Source organism: Xenopus laevis, chromosome 1S, assembly GCF_017654675.1.
Source record: "Xenopus laevis strain J_2021 chromosome 1S, Xenopus_laevis_v10.1, whole genome shotgun sequence".
NCBI classification, from domain to species: Eukaryota; Metazoa; Chordata; class Amphibia; order Anura; family Pipidae; genus Xenopus; species Xenopus laevis.
In genome coordinates, this window is record NC_054372.1 from 188,678,183 (window position 1) to 188,698,217 (window position 20,035).

Below are 20,035 nucleotides of genomic sequence, written 5' to 3' on the forward strand. Positions count from 1 at the left end.
AGAATCTTACACAGAATGTCACACAGAATGTCACACAGAATGTCACACAGAATGTCACACAGAATGTTACACAGAATGTCACACAGAATGTCACACAGAATGTTACACAGAATGTCACACAGAATGTTACACAGAATGTCACACAGAATGTTACACAGAATGTCACACAGAATGTTACACAGAATGTCACACAGAATGTTACACAAAATGTCACACAGAATGTCACACAGAATGTCACACAGAATCTTACACAGAATGTCACACAGAATCTTACACAGAATGTCACACAGAATGTTACACAGAATGTTACACAGAATGTCACAGAATGTACACAGAATGTCACACAGAATCTTACACGAATGTCACACAGAATGTCACACAACACATCTACACGAATGTCACACAAGTAATGTTCACACCAGAATTACACAGAATGTCACACCCCAGAATGTTAACACAGGAATGTCACACAGAATGTGTACACAGAAGTGTCACCACAGAATTCTTACACAGAATGTCACACAGAATGTCACACCATGCCAAGATGTTACACAAGAATGTCACACAAAATGTCACACAGAATGTTACACAGAATGTCACACAGAATGTTACCACAGATCTTACACAGAATGTCACACCAGAATGGTCACACAGAATGTCACACAGAATCTTGATAAGAATGTCACACAGAATGTTACACAGAATGTCACACAGAATGTTACACAGAATGTCACACAGAATGTTACACAGAATGTTACACCAGAATCTTACACAGAAATGTCACACAGAATGTTACACAGGGAATGTCTCACAGAATCTTACACAGAATGTCACACAGAATCTTACACAGCGAATGTCACACACAGAATGTCACACAGAATGTTACACAGATGTCACACAGAATGTTACAACAGAAATGTTACACAGAAATGTCACACAGAATGTTACACAGAATGTCTCACAGAATCTTACACAGAATGTCACACAGAATCTTACACAGAATGTCACACAGAATGTCACACAGAATCTTACACAGAATGTCACACAGAATGTTACACAGAATGTCTCACAGAATCTTACACAGAATGTCACACAGAATCTTACACAGAATGTCACACAGAATGTCACACAGAATCTTACACAGAATGTCACACAGAATGTTACACAGAATGTCTCACAGAATCTTACACAGAATGTCACACAGAATCTTACACAGAATGTCACACAGAATGTCACACAGAATGTCACACAGAATGTCACACAGAATGTTACACAGAATGCTCGGAGCATGGGTTTTTCCGCATAAGGACATTTTCCATAATTCGGATCTCAATACCTGCTAAAAATAAAAACGATTGAAAAAAAAACCCAATACTCAGACTTGAAAAAATAATCAAAGTTTATTAAACACTTACATGATAGCAGGAAACCTGACGCGTTTCGACCACCATAGTGGTCTTCATCAGGGGCACAAACACTTATAATACAAAAATAGTAAAAAAGGCAGACAGATTACATGTGCTCTGCAATAAGGATTTGTCAGAATGAACAGAATCCTCAGTGGGCGTGGCCTGTGCATCCCTACAGCCACCTCTGTCATGTTCACACTTGCTGGGCTCAGGCTTCCCTCTCAGGAAACGTCGCTTCCTGCTTCTATTGGAGCTCTTAAACCACGCCTGCTCTCACCATGTTCCACGCCCCCTTTTCGGACTCGACAGGCCCGTGGCACATCCTTTAGTGACGTCACCGGCAGCCGCCATCTTGGATCAAGCTGTTTGTAGCCACCGCCGCTAACAGGCAGACAAACGGAGGAGCGGGGAGAAACCGTGCAGTGCGCGGCCTCATGAGCTCGGCCCGGGGCGGCAGATAGCCCTTCCCTACTTATAGTGTGTTGTTGCCTCAGCTGTTTCCTCCCGACATGACGTCCCTGACGCAGCGCAGCTCCGGGCTCGTACAGCGCCGAACCGAGGCCTCCCGAAACGACAGAGAGAAGGCGACTGAGGGGGAGGAAGAGGAGAGGGAGCGGGGTGGGCAGGAGGAGGACGAGAGGGCAGGGGACAAGGAGGCCAGGCTCACCCTCATGGAGGAGGTGCTACTGCTGGGCCTGAAGGACAGAGAGGTGAGGCCTCCGTGTTTCCCACAAACAAATACACTTTGCTAAAGGCGTGCGGGGGCTGACGGGAGTTGTAGTTCAGCAGCGTGTCAGACTCTCTGCTCAGAATGTTGGTAGTTGCAGTTCACTACTCTTTGCTCAGAATGCTGGGAGGTGCAGTTCAGGAATCTAAGTAAATAGAATGTGCAAAGTTTGCCTCTGCTCTAGTCATGCTCAGCAGCCAATCAGCTCCCAGCATTTACTGCTGCGTTGTTTCATGTCAAACGCCTGGTTGGTTGCTATGGGTTACTAGACCCAGGTTTTTAATTCCACGGGGCTTAACCTGGGACAGGAGGCATGGGCTGCTATGGGTGTCGGCACTGTGGGTTCTGGTTCATGAGCGTGACACTGCATCCAAGGCTTCCCACACTGAAATAATAGATGTCTAAGTTGCTTCAGATGGCTACTTGGCCGTGTTATGGGTCAGGCCAGGGATTTCCACTCTGTGACCCCCCCCCGCACGTGTTTTCCATTGACCATTGAGGGCTGCGTGACAGTTAGTGACATTAGGCTGATGAGGTGACTTTGAGCAATTGGAATATTTAGTAATAAACTGGCGGCACTTGTTGGCTAAGGGTGTATGTCTGTCTATTCAGCATTTTACTTACTAGCAGCTGAATTCTATATATATATACTAGGAATGCGAATGCACCCAATACATTATTTTGCAAATCCTTTGCGAAAGATTCGGCCGAATAACTAACCGGATCCTAATTTGCATATGCAAATTAAGATGTGATGGGTCAACCGTTTTTTTTTTACTTCCTTGTTTTTGTGACAAAAAGTCACACCTTTTCCCTCCCTACCCCTAATTTGCATATGTAAATTAGGATTTGGTTCGACCAGGCAGAAGGATTCAGCCAAATCTGAATCCTGCTGAAAAAGGCAGAATACCAAACCTAATCCTGGATTCGGTGCATCCCTAATAAACACACACACAAATACATTTCTGTTTGAGAATCCCAACTGCATGAATGAGTATTTGTTGGTGGCTGAGTTGTAGCTATAATTGTGGTGTTGTGCAACCGACGTGGACTTCCTAAGTATCGCACTGAGAGCCTCTATCATTTCTTCTTCTGTGCAGATGTTACTTGATCTTGTTGCTTTTGGCATTACCCCTAAGAGAGGGGAAGCAGGGTTTAAAGGACCAGTAACATCAATCGCACACTCCTCTTCAGAAAAGGCGATCCATCGTGCGGTGCTCGATTTCTCCTCCCTGCCTTCCTTATAGGATAGGAGAGAGCCAGGGAGGAGAAATTGAGCGACGCACGATGGGCTGTCGCCGTGTCGCCTTTTCTGAAGAGGAGCGCAAGTGGAGTTTCTCTAAGTTATTTCTTAATAAAGGCTTTGCAATTTTAAAGTTTAATTAGTCTTGGTGGTTTTTTTTCGTGGTATACAAACATATTTTTTTAAAAAAAATGTGTTACTGGTCCTTTAAACACTTTTTCAGTTTAGTTTTTTACAGTAATATTCTTTTTTCAGTTGCTTTACATTTTTTTTATTGTTTTTCCAAAATTGAAGCTTAAAGTTTAATAATCATGTCTCTGGTGTTTCAGTCTGACAACTCAGTGATCCAGGAGCAGAGATTCTGAACTGTTACATTTAGTTGCTACATTTAGTTGCTCCATTTAGTTGCTACATTTCTCGGCAGCATCTGTGGAATATTAGCAACTATTGTATCAATACACCTTTACTCCGCTGCCTTTAATGAAACTCAGCGATTCTGCTCAGCAGGGACAAAGATAACAAATGTATCAACTAAATGTATCAATTTAAAACAGTTTACAAGGTCGGCGACCCCCCCTCCCAGAACTGCTTAGGTAAGGCCAGACGAGGAGATTCGGGGAGGTTTTGTCGCCTGGCGACTAATCGCCACGTCTTTTGCGCGACTATCTCCCCGAATTGCCTAGCGTTTTTTCCCCATAGGCTACAGCGCGAAGTCGCCTGCGCTAATGCACATGCGGCGATGTGTTTTCAATAGTCGCCCAAAGTTGCCTTAGTAAGGCAACCATATTTGGTTGTTGTGCTAATTAGAGAATATGTTACACTGTCCAGCAGTTGCTCATTGATTCCCTGCTTTGTGTTTATCCATACAACTCTTTACTCGTAGGTGTGATTGGCATTTATATGGTTAACTCACACATCTGTATATCCTGCTACAGCTCCAATCATTGCTTACTTCTGCAATTGTGAAGTTGTGTGTGCCCTTTAAAGTGGCCATACACGCGCCAATTTTATCGTACAAAACAATTTTTTGTACCGTATGCTATTCGGTGCATGTATGGCTGGAGACAAGCTGACCGATGTTGGCAGAACACGAGAATATCAGTCGGCTCGTCAATTGGGCCGGAAAATTTTCATGGAGTTCCTTTAAAGGAACCCAAACATCGGCCATTGTTAATGCTGAATCATCAGATACAAGTAGATTTCTATTGTTTCTATCTATCCATCTATTTATCTCTGTCTGTTATCTATCTATCTATCTATCTATCAATAACTGGTTGTATCATCTATAGCTCTATCTATCTGTCTGTCTATCTCTATCACTATCGATCACTATATAACTATCAATCACTATCGATCAATCACTTTATATATCTCTAGCTATTGCTATCTATCGTTATCTCGCGGGCTGTCTCTCGCGGGCTGTCTCTCGCGGGCTGTCTCTCGCGGGCTGTCTCTCGCGGGCTGTCTCTCGCGGGCTGTCTCTCGCGGGCTGTCTCTCGCGGGCTGTCTCTCGCGGCCTGTCGGCCTCTCGCGGCCTGTCGGCCTCTCGCGGCCTGTCGGCCTCTCGCGGTCTGTCTATCTATCTAATGATTCAGCTCTACATATGTGTGTGTGGAAATGAACACTCTTACTTGGAAAGATCGTTATTGTTACATCTATTTCCATTGTTACACCTGGATGTGTGGCTGCTATTCAAAAGCTCCTCTAGATTTTGACTGAAACTTGAACCTGAAAAAACATGCATGTTCTCCAGATCCACTTAGGGATACTTCACCTTTAAATGCACTTTTGATGGGATGCAGACTGTGATAAGCTGAGATGATCTACAATTGGTCTTTATTTTAAAATTACGTCGGTTTGTTTTAGGGATGCACTGAATCCACTATTTTGGATTTGGCTGAACCCCCGAATCCTTTGCAAAAGATTTGTCCGAATTCCGAATCGTAATTTGTATATGCAAATTAGTGGTGGGAAGGGGAAAACATTTTTTACTTCCTTGTTTTGTGTCAAAAAGTCGCGTGATTACCCTCTATTACCCTAGCAACCGGGAAGTGCTATGAATCAGAGATTGGAAGATGAATCTGAAGGGGCCTGAATAGAAAGATCAGGAATACAAAAGCAATAGATTTTGGCTGCTTGGGTCAGTGATCCCTGTTGGAAAGCAGAGAATAGAGAGGCAAATCATTAACCATATAAAACAATAACTAACTGTTGGTACTTTGTACATTTAAAAAAAAAAAAAAAAGTAAGTCCTTTAACCTTCTAAAAGTTAAATAAAACTTTTTTTGGAAAAAGGAGAAAAATGGCCATTATTTTTAATTGCACACGTACTCTCTGCTGTTACTTTGTTGTGATGCCCATGGGGACCTATATTATGACTTGGACCTCCCGTGAGTAATCCTGCAAGTCTGAGCAACTCAAGATAATCTGCGACTCCTGCCATTATAGTGTTACATTTCTTGTGCTTTTTTAGTTTCCTCTTCTACATATTTGCCTCTGTTTGGGATATATAGTAGGGATGCACCGAATCCAGGATTTGGTTCGGGATTCGGCCGAATCCTTCTGCCTGGCTGAACCAAATCCTAATTTGCATATGTAAGTTAAGGGCGGGCAGGCAAGTTGCGTGACTTTTTGTCACAAAACATGGAAGTAAAAATGTTTTCCCCTTCCCACCCCTAATTTGCATACGCAAATTAGGACTCTGTTCGGTATTTAGCCGAATCTTTCACAAAGGATTCGTTGATTTGTTAATTTTTAGAGTTAAGTTCTCCTTTAATACACACACTGCTCCAGCTCCCTCACCTGATCAAAATTCAGTTAATTCTCCTGGCTTTTTCTTTTTTTATTATAGAATCCAGACTGAATGTGTTTTTCTTTTCCTTCCCTAGGGGTACACATCCTTTTGGAATGATTGCATCTCTGCAGGCTTACGAGGCTGTATGCTTATTGAGCTGGCATTTAGGGGAAGGATCTCTCTGGAATCTGGTGGTATGCGGCGCAAAAGTCTACTTGCACGAAAGGTACAGTATGTCTGTTCCAACCAAAAGCTCTATGATATTATGATTTCTGCTCTTTTCGGACAAATAATATATTGCTAAAACAAACTGCAGTTATATGAGAAGGTTGAGAGGTACTGTCATTTCTTTATTATTCTATTCAAAAGGGATCTTAACGCCTTATTGTTACAAGGGTCAGACTCATTTAAAGGAACAGTAACACCGAACAAAATTGTGTTTTAAAGCGATTCTGTCATGGTTTTTATGGTGTAGTTTTTATTTCTTAATGACACTGCAAATAATTCACTCTACAATATAAAATGTAATTCCTGAACCAGCAAGTGTATCTTTTATTTGTAATATTGGTGTGTAGGTGCATCTCAGGTCATTTTGCCTGGTCATGTGCTTTCAGAAAGAGCCAGCACTTTGGGATGAAACTGCTTTCTTGTAGGCTGTTGTTTCTCCTACTCAATGTAACTGAATGTGTCACAGTGGAACCAGGATTTTACTATTGAGTGTTGTTCTTAGATCTACCAGGCAGCTGTTATCTTGTGTTAGGGCAAAGACGCATGTGGTTATTCGGGCAGAGTTAGCCGGGCGACTAATCTCCCCGAATCTCCACGTGTGTGTCTGCCCTTAGGGAGCTGCTATCTGGTTACCTTCCCATTGTTCTGTTGTTAGGCTGCTGGGGGGGGGGGGGGGAAGGGAGATGAGTGATACCACTCCAACTTGCAGTACAGCAATAAAGAGTGACTGAAGTTTATCAGAGTACAAGTCACATGACTGGGGACAGCTGGGAAACTGACAATATGTCTAGCCCCATGTCAGATTTCAAAATTGAATATAAAAGAATCAGTTTTCTCTTTTAACTAATGGATTTCAGTGCAGAAGTCTGCTGGAGCAGCACTATTAACTTATTGACTCTAGTATAAGCCTAGACACAACTACCGGACTTCTTTGCAAAGTTGATGGTGACAGAGAATTGCCAAATGGATTACTGTGTGCATTGTCCCACTGTCCCACTACCATGTGCAGAGGGTGCTGTTTGATGTTGCCATCACTGTTAATCTTTCGTATAACCAACAGAGGGCGCTGTGTGATATTGCAGTCACTGTTAATCTTTCGTATAACCAACAGAGGGCGCTGTGTGATATTGCAGTCACTGTTAATCTTTCATATAACCAACAGAGGGCACTGTGTGATATTGCAGTCACTGTTATTCTTTCATACAACCAACAGATGGCGCTGTGTGATATTGCCATCACTGTTATTCTTTCATATAACCAACAGAGGGCACTGTGTGATATTGCAGTCACTGTTATTCTTTCATATAACCAACAGAGGGTGCACTGTTATTCTTTCATATAACCAACAGAGGGCATTGTGGGATATTGCAGTCTCTCCCCAAGTCTACTGTTGGTATAGGAATGATTAAAAGTGACTGCAATCTCAGCTGCTCGGGTCGGGTACCGCTGACCTGAGTATAAGCCGAGGTAGACTTTTTCCGCACATTTTGGATGCTGAAAAACTCTGCTTATACTTGGGTATATACGGTAACTAACTTATCTAAATTATATGGTGAACCAATGAGTTGATAATTATAAAGTGCTTGTGCAAAAGCTTTTTAGCGAAACGCGTTTGCAGAGCCTCTCTTCACAATAATATTTTTTATTTTATTTAATGGTTGCTTAGATTCTAATACCATTTCGATCACCTTGAAAATTTATAAAAATCTTTTTTTTAACTGAATTTGGGTACTCATAGTCTGGTCCAGGGAACCACATTCAATTCCTTCATTCTCTGTTATTCATATGGCACTGGTGGATTTGTGTTTTTTTAGATTTTAGCTCTTTAAGAGATAGGGTATGTAATATACGAGACCACAGTCCTCAGTGTACTACTTTCTCCCCGTGTGGGGTCCCAGGGCTTAGAAAATAATAGGCAGCAGTTTCTTTGGGACTTCTCCACCTCTACACTATTTTCCTTTTCCTACTCAAATTTCCTTGAATGTTGGTCCTGGTTCCTTTTTCGTTAAACTATATTATTAATGAATTACCTTGTGATTTTATAAAGCACTAGCACTTGCATAAATTAATCATTTTGAACCACACCCAGTCGGCAACTGAATAACAATTGAGCACTTTACAACTTATTGGAATCTTGAATCTATCGCTTATAGATTAAGTACATAAATCAACAAGTTGGCACTGGCTATTTTTAATACACAGAAAAAGCAACTCTATGCTTCTCTGAACTTGTTGTTTTGTTAATTATTTATTTAAAGCCTATCAAAAGGCTTTAATTAATCAAGCTGCTGTGTAGCCATGGGGGCAGCCATTCAAGCACAGGATACACAGTAGATCACAGATAAGTACTACTATAGTTTATATAAACAAGCTGCTGTGTAGCCATGGGGGCAGCCATTCAAGCACAGGATACACAGTAGATAACAGATAAGTACTACTATAGTTTATATAAACAAGCTGCTGTGTAGCCATGGGGGCAGCCATTCAAGCACAGGATACACAGTAGATAACAGATAAGTACTACTATAGTTTATATAAACAAGCTGCTGTGTAGCCATGGGGGCAGCCATTCAAGCACAGGATACACAGTAGATAACAGATAAGTACTACTATAGTTTATATAAACAAGCTGCTGTGTAGCCATGGGGGCAGCCATTCAAGCACAGGATACACAGTAGATAACAGATAAGTACTACTATAGTTTATATAAACAAGCTGCTGTGTAGCCATGGGGGCAGCCATTCAAGCACTGCATTATATTCTACTTTTTTGATGTTACTGTTCCTCTAAAACAACAGGGCAAGTTGCAAAACAGCAGGAATAGAAAGCAATATATTGAGGTGCTGTATAATATATTGGCGGGGGCATTCCAAGCCTGCCCCTTTCCTTCTTGCAAGGCATGAGCTCAGGAAGGGTTGTACTTGTTGTTTGCCAAACACTTACCTTTATGATTGTGCAGGTAGGCTGTCCTTTCTAATTCAGAGCAAGGGCCAGATCATAGCTTCCAATAGAACATTCCTTAGAGACACATTTTTGGTCAAAGATCCAAATTAAAATTTAGAATCTGCACTGCCAGAACCTTTGATTCTACAACCCAACTCCTGAATGAAGAGAGAATGAATAGAAACAGATCCTGAGAGTGGGATAGTGAAGATAAACTTGATGTGAAAATAAAAATTTAATATAAACTTCACAACAGTGAAATAAGAAGTTTTCTTATTGCAATCAATTAAATATTCTGTACTTTTTCTGAAATCAAGTTTATCTTCACTCTTCTTCTCAGCATCTGTTTCTCTTTATTCTGTCTTCATGTAGTCAGCTGAATGATCCAATATATCTTCTTCTTTTTTTTAACGGGTCTAATTGACTAAACGACTAATCGCCATGGTAATAAAAAATATTGGGGCGAAAATTGTATCTTTGTGTCTATGGCCGGCTTTAGTTGCCCTTTTTGAGACTTGAGTACTGGGGTGTTTTCTGAACAAAGATTTTTAGTATTCAGTTGTATGAAATTAAATCAAATGTGAAAAACTGGCTGTGCAAAAATGTGGGTACCCTTGTAATTTTGCTAATGTGAATGCATGTAACTGCTCAATACTGATTACTGGCAACATCAAATTGGTTGGACTAGCTCATTAAGCCTTGAACTTTATAGGCAGGTGTGTCCAATCATGAGAAAGGGTATTTAAGGTGACCAATTGCAAGTTGTGCTTCTGTTTGATTCTCCTCTGAAGAGTGACAGCATGGGATCCTCAAAGCAACTCTCAAAAGATCTGAAAACAAAGATTGTTCAGTATCATGGTTTAGGGGAGGCTACAAAAAGTTATCTCAGAGGTTTAAACTGTCAGTTTCAACTGTAAGGAATGTAATCAGGAAATGGAAGGCCACAGGCACAGTTGCTGTAAAACCCAGGTCTGGCAGGCCAAGAAAAATACAGGAGCGGCATATGCAGAGGATTGTGAGAATGGTTACAGACAACCCAAAGATCACATCCAAAGACCTGCAAGAACATCTTGCTGCAGATGGTGTATCTGTACATCGTTCTACAATTCAGCACAATTTGCACAAAGAACATGTGTATGTCAGGGTGATGAGAAAGAAGCTCTTTCTGCACTCACACCACAAACAGAATCGCTTGTTGTATGCAAAAGCTCATTTAGACAAGTCACAGTCATTTTGGAACAAAGTGCTTTGGATTGATGAGACAAAAATGTAGTTATTTGGTCATAATAAAAATCGCTTTGCATGGCGGAAGAAGAACACCGCACTCCAAAAAAAAAACACCTGCTCTCTACTGTCAGATTTGGTGGAGGTTCCATCAGGCTGTGGGGCTGTGTGACTAGTTCAGGGACTGGGGCCCTTGTTTTAGTCGAGGGTCTGATGAATTCAACCCAATATCAACAAATTCTTCAGGATAATGTTCAAGCATCAGTCACAAAGTTGAAGTTACACAGGGGTTGGTTATTCCAACAAGACAATGACCCTAAACACACTTGGAAATCTACAAAGACATTTATGCAGAGGGAGAAGAACAATATTCTGGAATGGCCGTCACAGTCCCCTGACTTGAATATCATGGAAAATCTATGGGATGATGTGAAGCAGACTGTCCATGCTCGGCAGCCATCAAATTTAACTGAACTGGAGAGATTTTGTATGGACGAATGGTCAAAAATACTCACATCCAGAATCCATTCACTCATCAAAGGCTATAGGAGGCGTCTAGAGGCTGTTACATTTGCAAAAGGAGCTCAACTAAGTATATGTAATATCTCTGTTGGGGTGTCCAAATTTATGCACCTGTCTAATTTTGTTATGATACATATTGCATAGTTTCTGTTAAACCAATAAACTTTGTCACTGCTGAAATACTACTGTTTCCATAAGGCATGTTATATATTAAAAGGAAGTTGCTACTTTGAAAGCTCAGCCAATGATAAACAAAAATCCAAAGAATTAAGAGGGGTTCCCAAACTTTTTTATGTCTGTATTTGTCTCTTTGAAACTCGTTTAGTCATAGTGTACCACCTTTTTAAAGATGAAACAGTTAAATTCTTGTTTGTCAACACTTTTTTTCTGCAGGTTATCTTCAAATCTGATGCCCCAACGGGTGATGTTATGCTCGATGAAGCCTTAAAACATATCAAGGAAACCCCAACCCCAGAAACAGTGCAAAGCTGGATTGAGCTTCTCAGTGGTATGTGTTAAAATTATGTAAAATTCTATTCTACAGTTGTTGTATATGACTACTGCCTCAGACTTTGACTCTACAGAGCTTACTAAAATAATGTACAAAGAATTAGCTGAATAAACAATTTATACAAATCCTATTGGAAGCTGCATCTGACCATAGCTCCTCTAATTGGGCATCTTTGAAAGAACCATTACATCTTAGTACAGTTAATAGGAATGCTATACTGGTCCCAAATCTGTCAGCCCAGTGCAGTTAATATTGATTATTGCTTGCATTATTATCCTGAGCGGTCTATCTTGTAAATGCCCATGTCAGGCTGCAAGGAAATGAGTGACGCCTCTTCCCTTATAGGAGAGATTAAAAGAACAGTAACACCAAAAAAGAAAAGTTTCTAAAGTGATTAAAATGTTATGTACTGTTGCTCTGCATTGGTGAAACTGGTGTTTGCTTCAGAAATGCTACTATAGTTTATATAAACAAGCTGCTGTGTAGGCATGGGGGCAGCCATTTAAGATGAAAAAGGAGAAAAGGCACAGGAAACACAGCAGATAACAGATAAGCTCTGTTGTATACAATGGGATTCTACTGCGTGTAGCTGCTATGTAACCTGAGCCTTGAATGGCTGCCGCCATGGCTATACATCAGCTTGTTTATATAAACTATAGTAGTATTTATGTTATCTACTGTGTATCCTGTGCTTGAATGGCTGCCCCCATGGCTATACAGCAGCTTGTTTATAAAACTATAGTAGTACGTATCTGTTATCTACTGTGTATCCTGTGCTTGAATGTCTGCCCCCATGGCTACACAGCAGCTTGTTTATATAAACTATAGTAGTACTTATCTGTTATCTACTTTGTATCCTGTGCTTGAATGTCTGCCCCCATGGCTACACAGCAGCTTGTTTATATAAACTATAGTAGTACTTATCTGTTATCTACTGTGTATCCTGTGCTTGAATGGCTGCCCCCATGGCTACACAGCAGCTTGTTTATATAAACTATAGTAGTACTTATCTGTTATCTACTGTGTATCCTGTGCTTGAATGGCTGCCCCCGTGGCTACACAGCTGTTTGTTTATATAAATTATAGTAACATTTCTAAAACAAACAGACCAGTTTTACTAGTGCAGGGCAACAGTACATTATATATAATTACTTTAATACACTTGATTTTTTTTTTTTTTTGTTACTGTTCCTTTAACCAGCACCACAAAGATCCCTTCCCTATAACATGCTCAACCTGCACCCAGTTTGCCAATATTTCTCTTTGCACTCAAATACCACTCTTGAAACCAGCAAATATTCTCTATGTCCAGAGAGCCGGCTCCTTTTTCACACTCCCATGCTCTTCTGCACTTGTCGCCATTGGTAGAGTTTGAAAAGATTCCATCAAAATTCCTGTAAATAGAAAACTGCTGGCTCCGTGATAGAAAGTCTTCAGTTCAACATAAGACTTTCTTTTGGAGTCACCACTGCAAGAAGAGTAGTGAAAATCCTGCAAGAGGTGGACAGCCTTATTAAAGGGGAACTATTGCAAAATGAAATAAGAAACTTTCTAAATACTTATCTTAAAGCAGAGTGATCCTTTTTTTCTATTTTTCACATGCAGAAGAGCCTCCAATTTAATTAAATTGATTATCCAGAGAGGGAGCAGCTTTGGCACACTGTGTATTTTACTAAATCAGATATAATTTGCAATGGTGTATTGTAGTGTGGAATGTTAATATAGTGGCAGTGAATGTTTGCCGGGGGCTGCTGTAAAGTTTCCCACAGGCAACAGCACAATGGAGCTTCTGTCAGTCTCTTTCCATCTAGCTGCCAGCTAAGCAAATATTTGAAGTGGCATGTAGCTGCTAAGTGATGTTGCAGGGGGTCGAATTTACAATGCCATTACCAGTAGGTCTTTCCAGCTGACACAAGGTCACCCATTCCGATTAGAAGAAAAGAGGTTCCGGCTAAATATTGGGAAGGGGTTTGTTACAGTGAGAGCTGTGAAGATGTGGAATTGTCTCCCTGAATCAGTGGTACAGGCTGATACATTAGATAGGTATAAGAAGGGGTTGGATGGTGTTTAGCAAGTGAGGGAATACAGGGATATGGGAGATAGCTCATAGTACAAGTTGTTGATCCAGGGACTGGTCCCATTGCATCTTGGAGTCAGGAAGGAATTTTTCCCCCTCTGAGGCAAATTGGAGAGGCTTCAAATTCTGTGTTTTGCCTTCTTCTGGATCAACTGGCAGTTAGGCAGGTTATATAAAGACTTAAAAGGATACTGTCATGAGAATTTTTTTTTTTTTCAAAACACCTCAGTTAAAGTGGACCTGTCACCTACACATAAAAAACGGAATAATGAAAGTCCTTTGCAAATTAAACATGAAACACAAGTTCTTGTTTTTCAGAAAAACTTCCATTCCTGTTAAAAAGGTGTTTAAATATCAGCTGTCAATCAAATATTATTTGCCTGAGGCATAGAGGTGGGGCAGTCAATTACTTTCACTTTCCATTCATCATTTCCTACGTTACTGCACTTCTCACATTGCCCCTTCCCTCCGCACACACTATAATTATGTAGGGCACTGCACGTGGGCATTAGGTTCCCCATTGTGCATACACAAGATTGTGGGTCGATACACAATTTATCTTAATAACGGTGTCCACAAAATGGCTGCCGCCTGTTGCTGTAATTGTGTAATTTCAAGACTGTAGGAAACAAAACTGAAATAATAAATATAGTGTAAGTAAGTCTATTGTGCTCCACTAACATAATAAAAAAGAATTTGGAATTATTTCTTAGGGAGACGGGTCCCCTTTAATAGTGTTGCTCCAGCAGAATTCTCCACTGAAATCCATTTTTCAAAAGAGCAAACAGATTTTTTTATATTCAATTTTGAAATTTGACATGGGGCTAGACATATTGTCAGTTTCCCAGCTGCTCCAAGTCATGTGACTTGGGACTACAGCAGTCACTCTTTACTGCTGTACTACAAGTTGGAGTGATATTGCCCCCTCCATTTCCCTCCCAGCAGCCTAACAACAGAACAATGGGAAGGTAACCAGATAGCAACTCCCTGGTAGATATAAGAACAGCACTCAATAGTAAAATCCAGGTCCCACTGAGACACATTCAGTTACATTTAGTAGAAGAACAACAACCTGCCAGAAAGTAGTTCCATCCTAAAGTGCTGGCTCTTTCTGAAAGCACATGACCAGGCAAAATGACCTGAGATGCACCTACACACCAATAGTACAAATAAAAAAAAATACACTTGCTGGTTCAGGAATGAAAATTTTATATTGTAGAGTGAATTTTTCTTTTTCTTCAGCACACCACTACTTCTTTTTGGCTGCATCCACTCCCAAGCCACCTCCAAGCCAACCAAAATACTTTCTTGAATAATGGCATATGAAGCACACCATCCTCCGGCTTTGCCTTTAAAGCATTTTATTACAGTGGAAAAGTAACACAAGCTTTCAGTAAGAACCGGGTGCAACGCACCCAACGAGGGGGTTCTCCCGAAAGCTTGTTACTTTTCCACTGTAATAAAATGCTTTAAAGGCAAAGCTGGAGGATGGTGTGCTTCATATCCCATTATTCAAGAAACCTCTCTAGTTGTCCTGTGCATGGATATATGACATATGTACTACTAAATTGTGCTAAATGAGCGTTTCTTCTGTGTTTTTATTCAGGTGAAACGTGGAATCCACTAAAGCTGCACTTCCAGCTAAGAAACGTGCGTGAGCGCCTAGCTAAAAATCTGGTGGAAAAGGGGGTGTTAACCACGGAGAAACAAAACTTTCTGCTCTTTGACATGACGACGCACCCCCTGACAAACAATAACATCAAGCAGCGTTTAATCAAGAAGGTACAAGAAGCCGTTCTGGACAAGTGGGTGAAAGACCCTCATCGCATGGACAAACGCTTGTTGGCTCTCATCTACCTGGCCCACTCTGCTGACGTCATTGAGAACGCATTTGCCCCGCTCCTGGACGATCAGTACGACCTGGCCATGAAAAGAGTGCGGCAGCTGCTGGATCTGGACCCGGAAGTGGAGAGTACGAAGCCAAACGCTAATGAGATCCTCTGGGCTGTCGTGGCCACATTCACAAAATAAAAACGGACTAATACGAGTGCTCGTTGTATGTAAAAACCAGTTTGTCTCTGCTCGACATTTACAGTCGTTTTTATCTTTGCTTTATTTTTGAGTCTGCTGATGTTGTTCTGTGGGATTCTACCAACTCCAGGCACTACCTTGTGGAGAAATAGCGAGAGAGAAGTTCTGCCATATTGGCATTCCACTGCTTAAAACTCTTATCCGTGAATAAAACTCACTTTTCTTTATTTGAAAGGTTCATCTAAGAGAGAAATGGCTAAGTGCATGCAAGCCAGATAGGTTGGGTCATCACATGTTCCTTTCGAAATGCTTGTGGAGCCACAACTCGCCCTCCTGCTTTGAAGACAGAGGCTAAACCGTTTAACATAAGCCACATATAACTGCTGCACTTTTAGGGGAAGATTTATTAAAGGAGAATTCAGCTCGAATTGAGTTTTGCCCAAAAATCCAACTCGAAAATTCAAATTTCCAATTCGAACCTTAAAAAAGAATTCAACCCCTTATTAAAAAAAAAAACCATACCCCCCTTCTACATAGATCCCACTCCCTCCTCACCCCCAGCCTAGCTGCTACTCCAGGTAAATACCCCTAACTTTTTACTTACCCCTCGGTGCAGATTCGGGGCATCGGAGTGTATGGCAGCCATCTTCTTCTCTTTGGTCTTCTTGTTGAAAGTCACGGAAATTGCGCCAGAAAAAGACCCGAAAATTACTGAAGAAGAAGATGGCTGCTGTGAACTCAGATGCCCTGAATCTGCACCGAGGGGTAAGTAAATGTTAGGGACATTTATCCGGGGTAACAGCTAGGCTGGATGGAGAGGGGTCTATGTAGGGTAGAGGGGTAGGTTTTTTTTTTAATAAGGGGTTGAATTCTCTTTTAAGATCGAATTGGAAATTTTAATTTTCGAATTGGCTTTTTGGGCAAAACTCGAATTGGGAATAATCCGAATTCGAGATTTATCATACCTGGACCCTGGAAACAATTCAAATTCGACTATTTGCCACCTAAAACCCGCCTAGTTCATGTAGAAGTCAATGGCAGCGGTTCATTGACCCATTTGAAGATGTTAAAGGGGAACTATCACGAAAATTAAAATTCAATATAAGCTTCATCATACTGAAATAAGAAACTTTTAAACACAATTAAGAATGCTGTACCGTTTCTGAAATAATCAAGTTTATCTTCACTATTCCTCTCTCAGCATCTGTTTCTCTTCATTCTCTCTTCATGCAGCAGTTGGGTGTCAGATATTCATTGACAGTTAGATCCAATATATCTTATAGGGGGCTCCTTTTGCCTAGAAGATGTATTAGAGGTCACTCTATTAAAATCACCAGACATCATGTCTCTCTACATGCAGGATTTGTGCAAAAGGCAGTTATTTTGTTAGATTTTGTTTGTACTGGAATCGGTTATTTGAGTGAGCTCTAATTCATCTGCCAGGAAAAGAAGCCCCCCTATAAGATATATTGGATCTGTCAATGAATATCTGACACCCAACTCCTGCATGAAGACAGAATGAAGAGAAACAGATGCTGAGAGAGGAAAAGTGAAGATAAACTTGATTATTTCAGAAACAATACAGAATATTTAATTGATTTGTATGTAGAAAGTTTCTTATTTCAGTATCTTGAAGCTTATATTAAAGTTTAATTTTTGTGATAGTTTCGAATTGAATTTTTGATCAAAAATTCTAGTTGGGAATAATCCAAAATCAAATTCGGGATTCATCATACGTGGACCCTGGGAACAATTTGAATTCGACTATTCGCCACCAAAAACCTGCCGAGTTTGTAAAATCAATGGCAGAGGCCCAGTGACCCATTTGAAGATGTTAATAGCAGTCCTGACATTCGAGTTTTTTGGGTTTTTTTTTTTTCAATTCAAGTTTAGTCGAATTCGATTCGAGTTTTCAGGTCGGTAATATTCGTTCGAGGTTTTTTCTTAAATAAGATACCATTTGAATTTCAAGGTCATTGGATTTCTTTCTAATTAAAAAAAAACCCTCAACATTTGACCTTTGATAAACTTGCCCCTTAATGTTGTAGTTGTAAACTACTTTAGATGTTGTAGTGAAACTACAACTACAGTAATGGAGCAGCATCAGGAGGACGGTAGGTTGCCTGTGATTGGTTCAAATAGATCTGTCCCATTTTTTCCCCCTAATTTGTTTCATTTTAACATTTCTATATTTTTTTTGTAAAGCCGTTAATACTACTTGTGCTCTTTTCATTTCCACCTCCTGGAAGTGTAGTCTATGCTCGAAATTATCATTTTAGACTTTAATGTTTGCTCATCGTTTAGAGAGGTTTGTGTGTTTTTCTTCATTTTTTTTTTTTTTAACAGCCATTTTTTGGGACTGTGAACATTCCATAATCTAGTGTATATAGTTACAGTTGTACAGTTCAGCCTTTTTCTGCCCTTCCAGGATGTGGTGAGTCGTGAGCCTTATTATTATTATTTATATATAAGCCTTATTTGTGGGCGCCAAATGGGTTCCCAGTAATTCGGACTTGTGCTCTGCCTTCCCTTTGAAGCAGTGTTTGGCATGACATTGTGATTGGCTCATTCTTTATTCTGTGCGTGACGCTCTCTTGTGAACAGTGTTAATCATGGGGCACAGATTTTCAGTTTCTTGTATCCGACCGCCCCTCGTCCATGCAGTTGGCCATGTTTTTGGCTGTGCGTACAGGTTTACATCTGCTCTAACTGAGTCGATGCTAAAGAAATGTTGCATGCACATGTTCCCCAAAAACGACTGCGATTCAACTCACTAAAATGTTTGTTACATGAGGTCGGCAGTTGCAGCCTCGGAATCAAAGTTGGCAGTTGCAGCCTCGGAATCAAAGTTGGCAGTTGCAGCCTCGGAATCAAAGTTGGCAGTTGCAGTCTCGGAATCAAAGTTGGCAGTTGCCGTCTCGGAATCAAAGTTGGCAGTTGCCGTCTCGGAATCAAAGTTGGCAGTTGCAGTCTCGGAATCAAAGTCGGCAGTTGTTGCCTCTGTCCCATTGTTTCTCATACATTAATAATGTTCATCCCCTCCAGTAAACTGAGTGGAATCCAGCCTCGGAATCAAAGTTGGCAGTTGCAGCCTCGGAATCAAAGTTGGCAGTTGCAGCCTCGGAATCAAAGTTGGCAGTTGCAGCCTCGGAATCAGTCGGCAGTTGCAGTCTCGGAATCAGTCGGCAGTTGCAGTCTCGGAATCAAAGTTGGCAGTTGCCGTCTCGGAATCAAAGTTGGCAGTTGCCGTCTCGGAATCAAAGTTGGCAGTTGCCGTCTCGGAATCAAAGTTGGCAGTTGCCGTCTCGGAATCAAAGTGTTGGAAGGGCAGTTGCCGTCTCGGAATCAAAGTTGGCAGTTGCCGTCTCGGAATCAAAGTTGGCAGTTGCCGTCTCGGAATCAAAGTTGGCAGTTGCCGTCTCGGAATCAAAGTTGGCAGTTGCCGTCTCGGAATCAAAGTTGGCAGTTGCCGTCTCGGAATCAAAGTTGGCAGTTGCCGTCTCGGAATCAAAGTTGGCAGTTGCCGTCTCGGAATCAAAGTCGGCAGTTGTTGCCTCTGTCCCATTGTTTCTCATACATTAGTTCATCCCCTCCAGTAACTGAGTGGAATCCACTGGAGTCATTGTGTAAGGCCTGTCCAGCAAATGCAACCTCTTTGGGGGATTCTTGTGGGGGGGGGGGGGGGAAAAAACTCCCAATATTTTTTTTTTTTATGTTACTACATGGAAAGCAAAACAATGAACTGATGGCAAGTAATTATTGTTGCGCTGATCAGATTCCCTCTTACCTGCATAGTAGCTTTTTATTATACAGTAAATAAACTATGATCTTTAAAGTGCCTGAAATCAAGGAATTGTGTGTTTGTGTTTTAGTGGGCAGTGCTCTAACTTTGTATATTAAAAGGGTTGTTCAACTTTGCGTTAACTGTTAGTATGATGTAGCGAGAGAGATTCTGAGAAAATTTGAAATTGGTTTTCATTTTTTATTATTTGTGGTTTTTGAGTTATTTAGTTTTTTATTCAGCAGCTCTACAGTTTCAGCAATCTGGTTGCCAGGGTCCAAATTACCCTAGAAACCATGCATTGATTTGAATGAGACTGGAATATGAATAGGAGAGGCCTGAATAGAAAGATGAGTAATATAAAGTAGCCAAAACAATACATTTGTAGCCTTAGAGCAGGGGTCCCCAAAGTTGTTTTTTTTTACCCGTGAGCCACATTCAAATGTAAATAGAGTTGGAGAGCAACACAAGCATGCGAAAAGTCCCTTGGGTGCCAAATAAGGGCTGTTATTGGTTATGTGGTAGTCCCTATGTGGACTGGCAGC

The 20,035-nt window shown here is 41.0% G+C and overlaps 2 protein-coding genes across 2 annotated transcripts; both read left to right on the forward strand.

Moving 5' to 3' along the window:
• Window positions 1–1,732: 1,732 nt before the first annotated feature.
• On the forward strand, window positions 1,733–15,936 carry golph3.S (golgi phosphoprotein 3 (coat-protein) S homeolog). The gene is given in 4 exon segments (NM_001092044.1): window positions 1,733–2,119; window positions 6,268–6,399; window positions 11,484–11,598; window positions 15,285–15,936. Coding segments are annotated over 4 exon segments (873 nt in total). The 5' UTR covers window positions 1,733–1,918; the 3' UTR covers window positions 15,710–15,936.
• Window positions 15,937–17,249: 1,313 nt separating this feature from the next.
• Window positions 17,250–19,554, forward strand: LOC121399538. The gene is made up of 2 exons (XM_041580602.1): window positions 17,250–18,918; window positions 19,061–19,554. Exons 1-2 carry the CDS (start codon window positions 18,438–18,440, stop codon window positions 19,306–19,308), a joined length of 729 nt encoding a protein of 242 aa, XP_041436536.1. The 5' UTR covers window positions 17,250–18,437; the 3' UTR covers window positions 19,309–19,554.
• Window positions 19,555–20,035: the final 481 nt, after the last annotated feature.

Excerpts from the sequence above, each read along its gene's own strand:
- LOC121399538 (XM_041580602.1), top strand. The coding sequence starts at position 18,438 with ATGTTGCATGCACATGTTCCCCAAAAACGACTGCGATTCAACTCACTA. Across the intron at positions 18,919-19,060 it reads TTGCAGTCTCGGAATCAAAG|TTGGCAGTTGCCGTCTCGGA; the intron begins TTGGCAGTTGCC and ends TCGGAATCAAAG.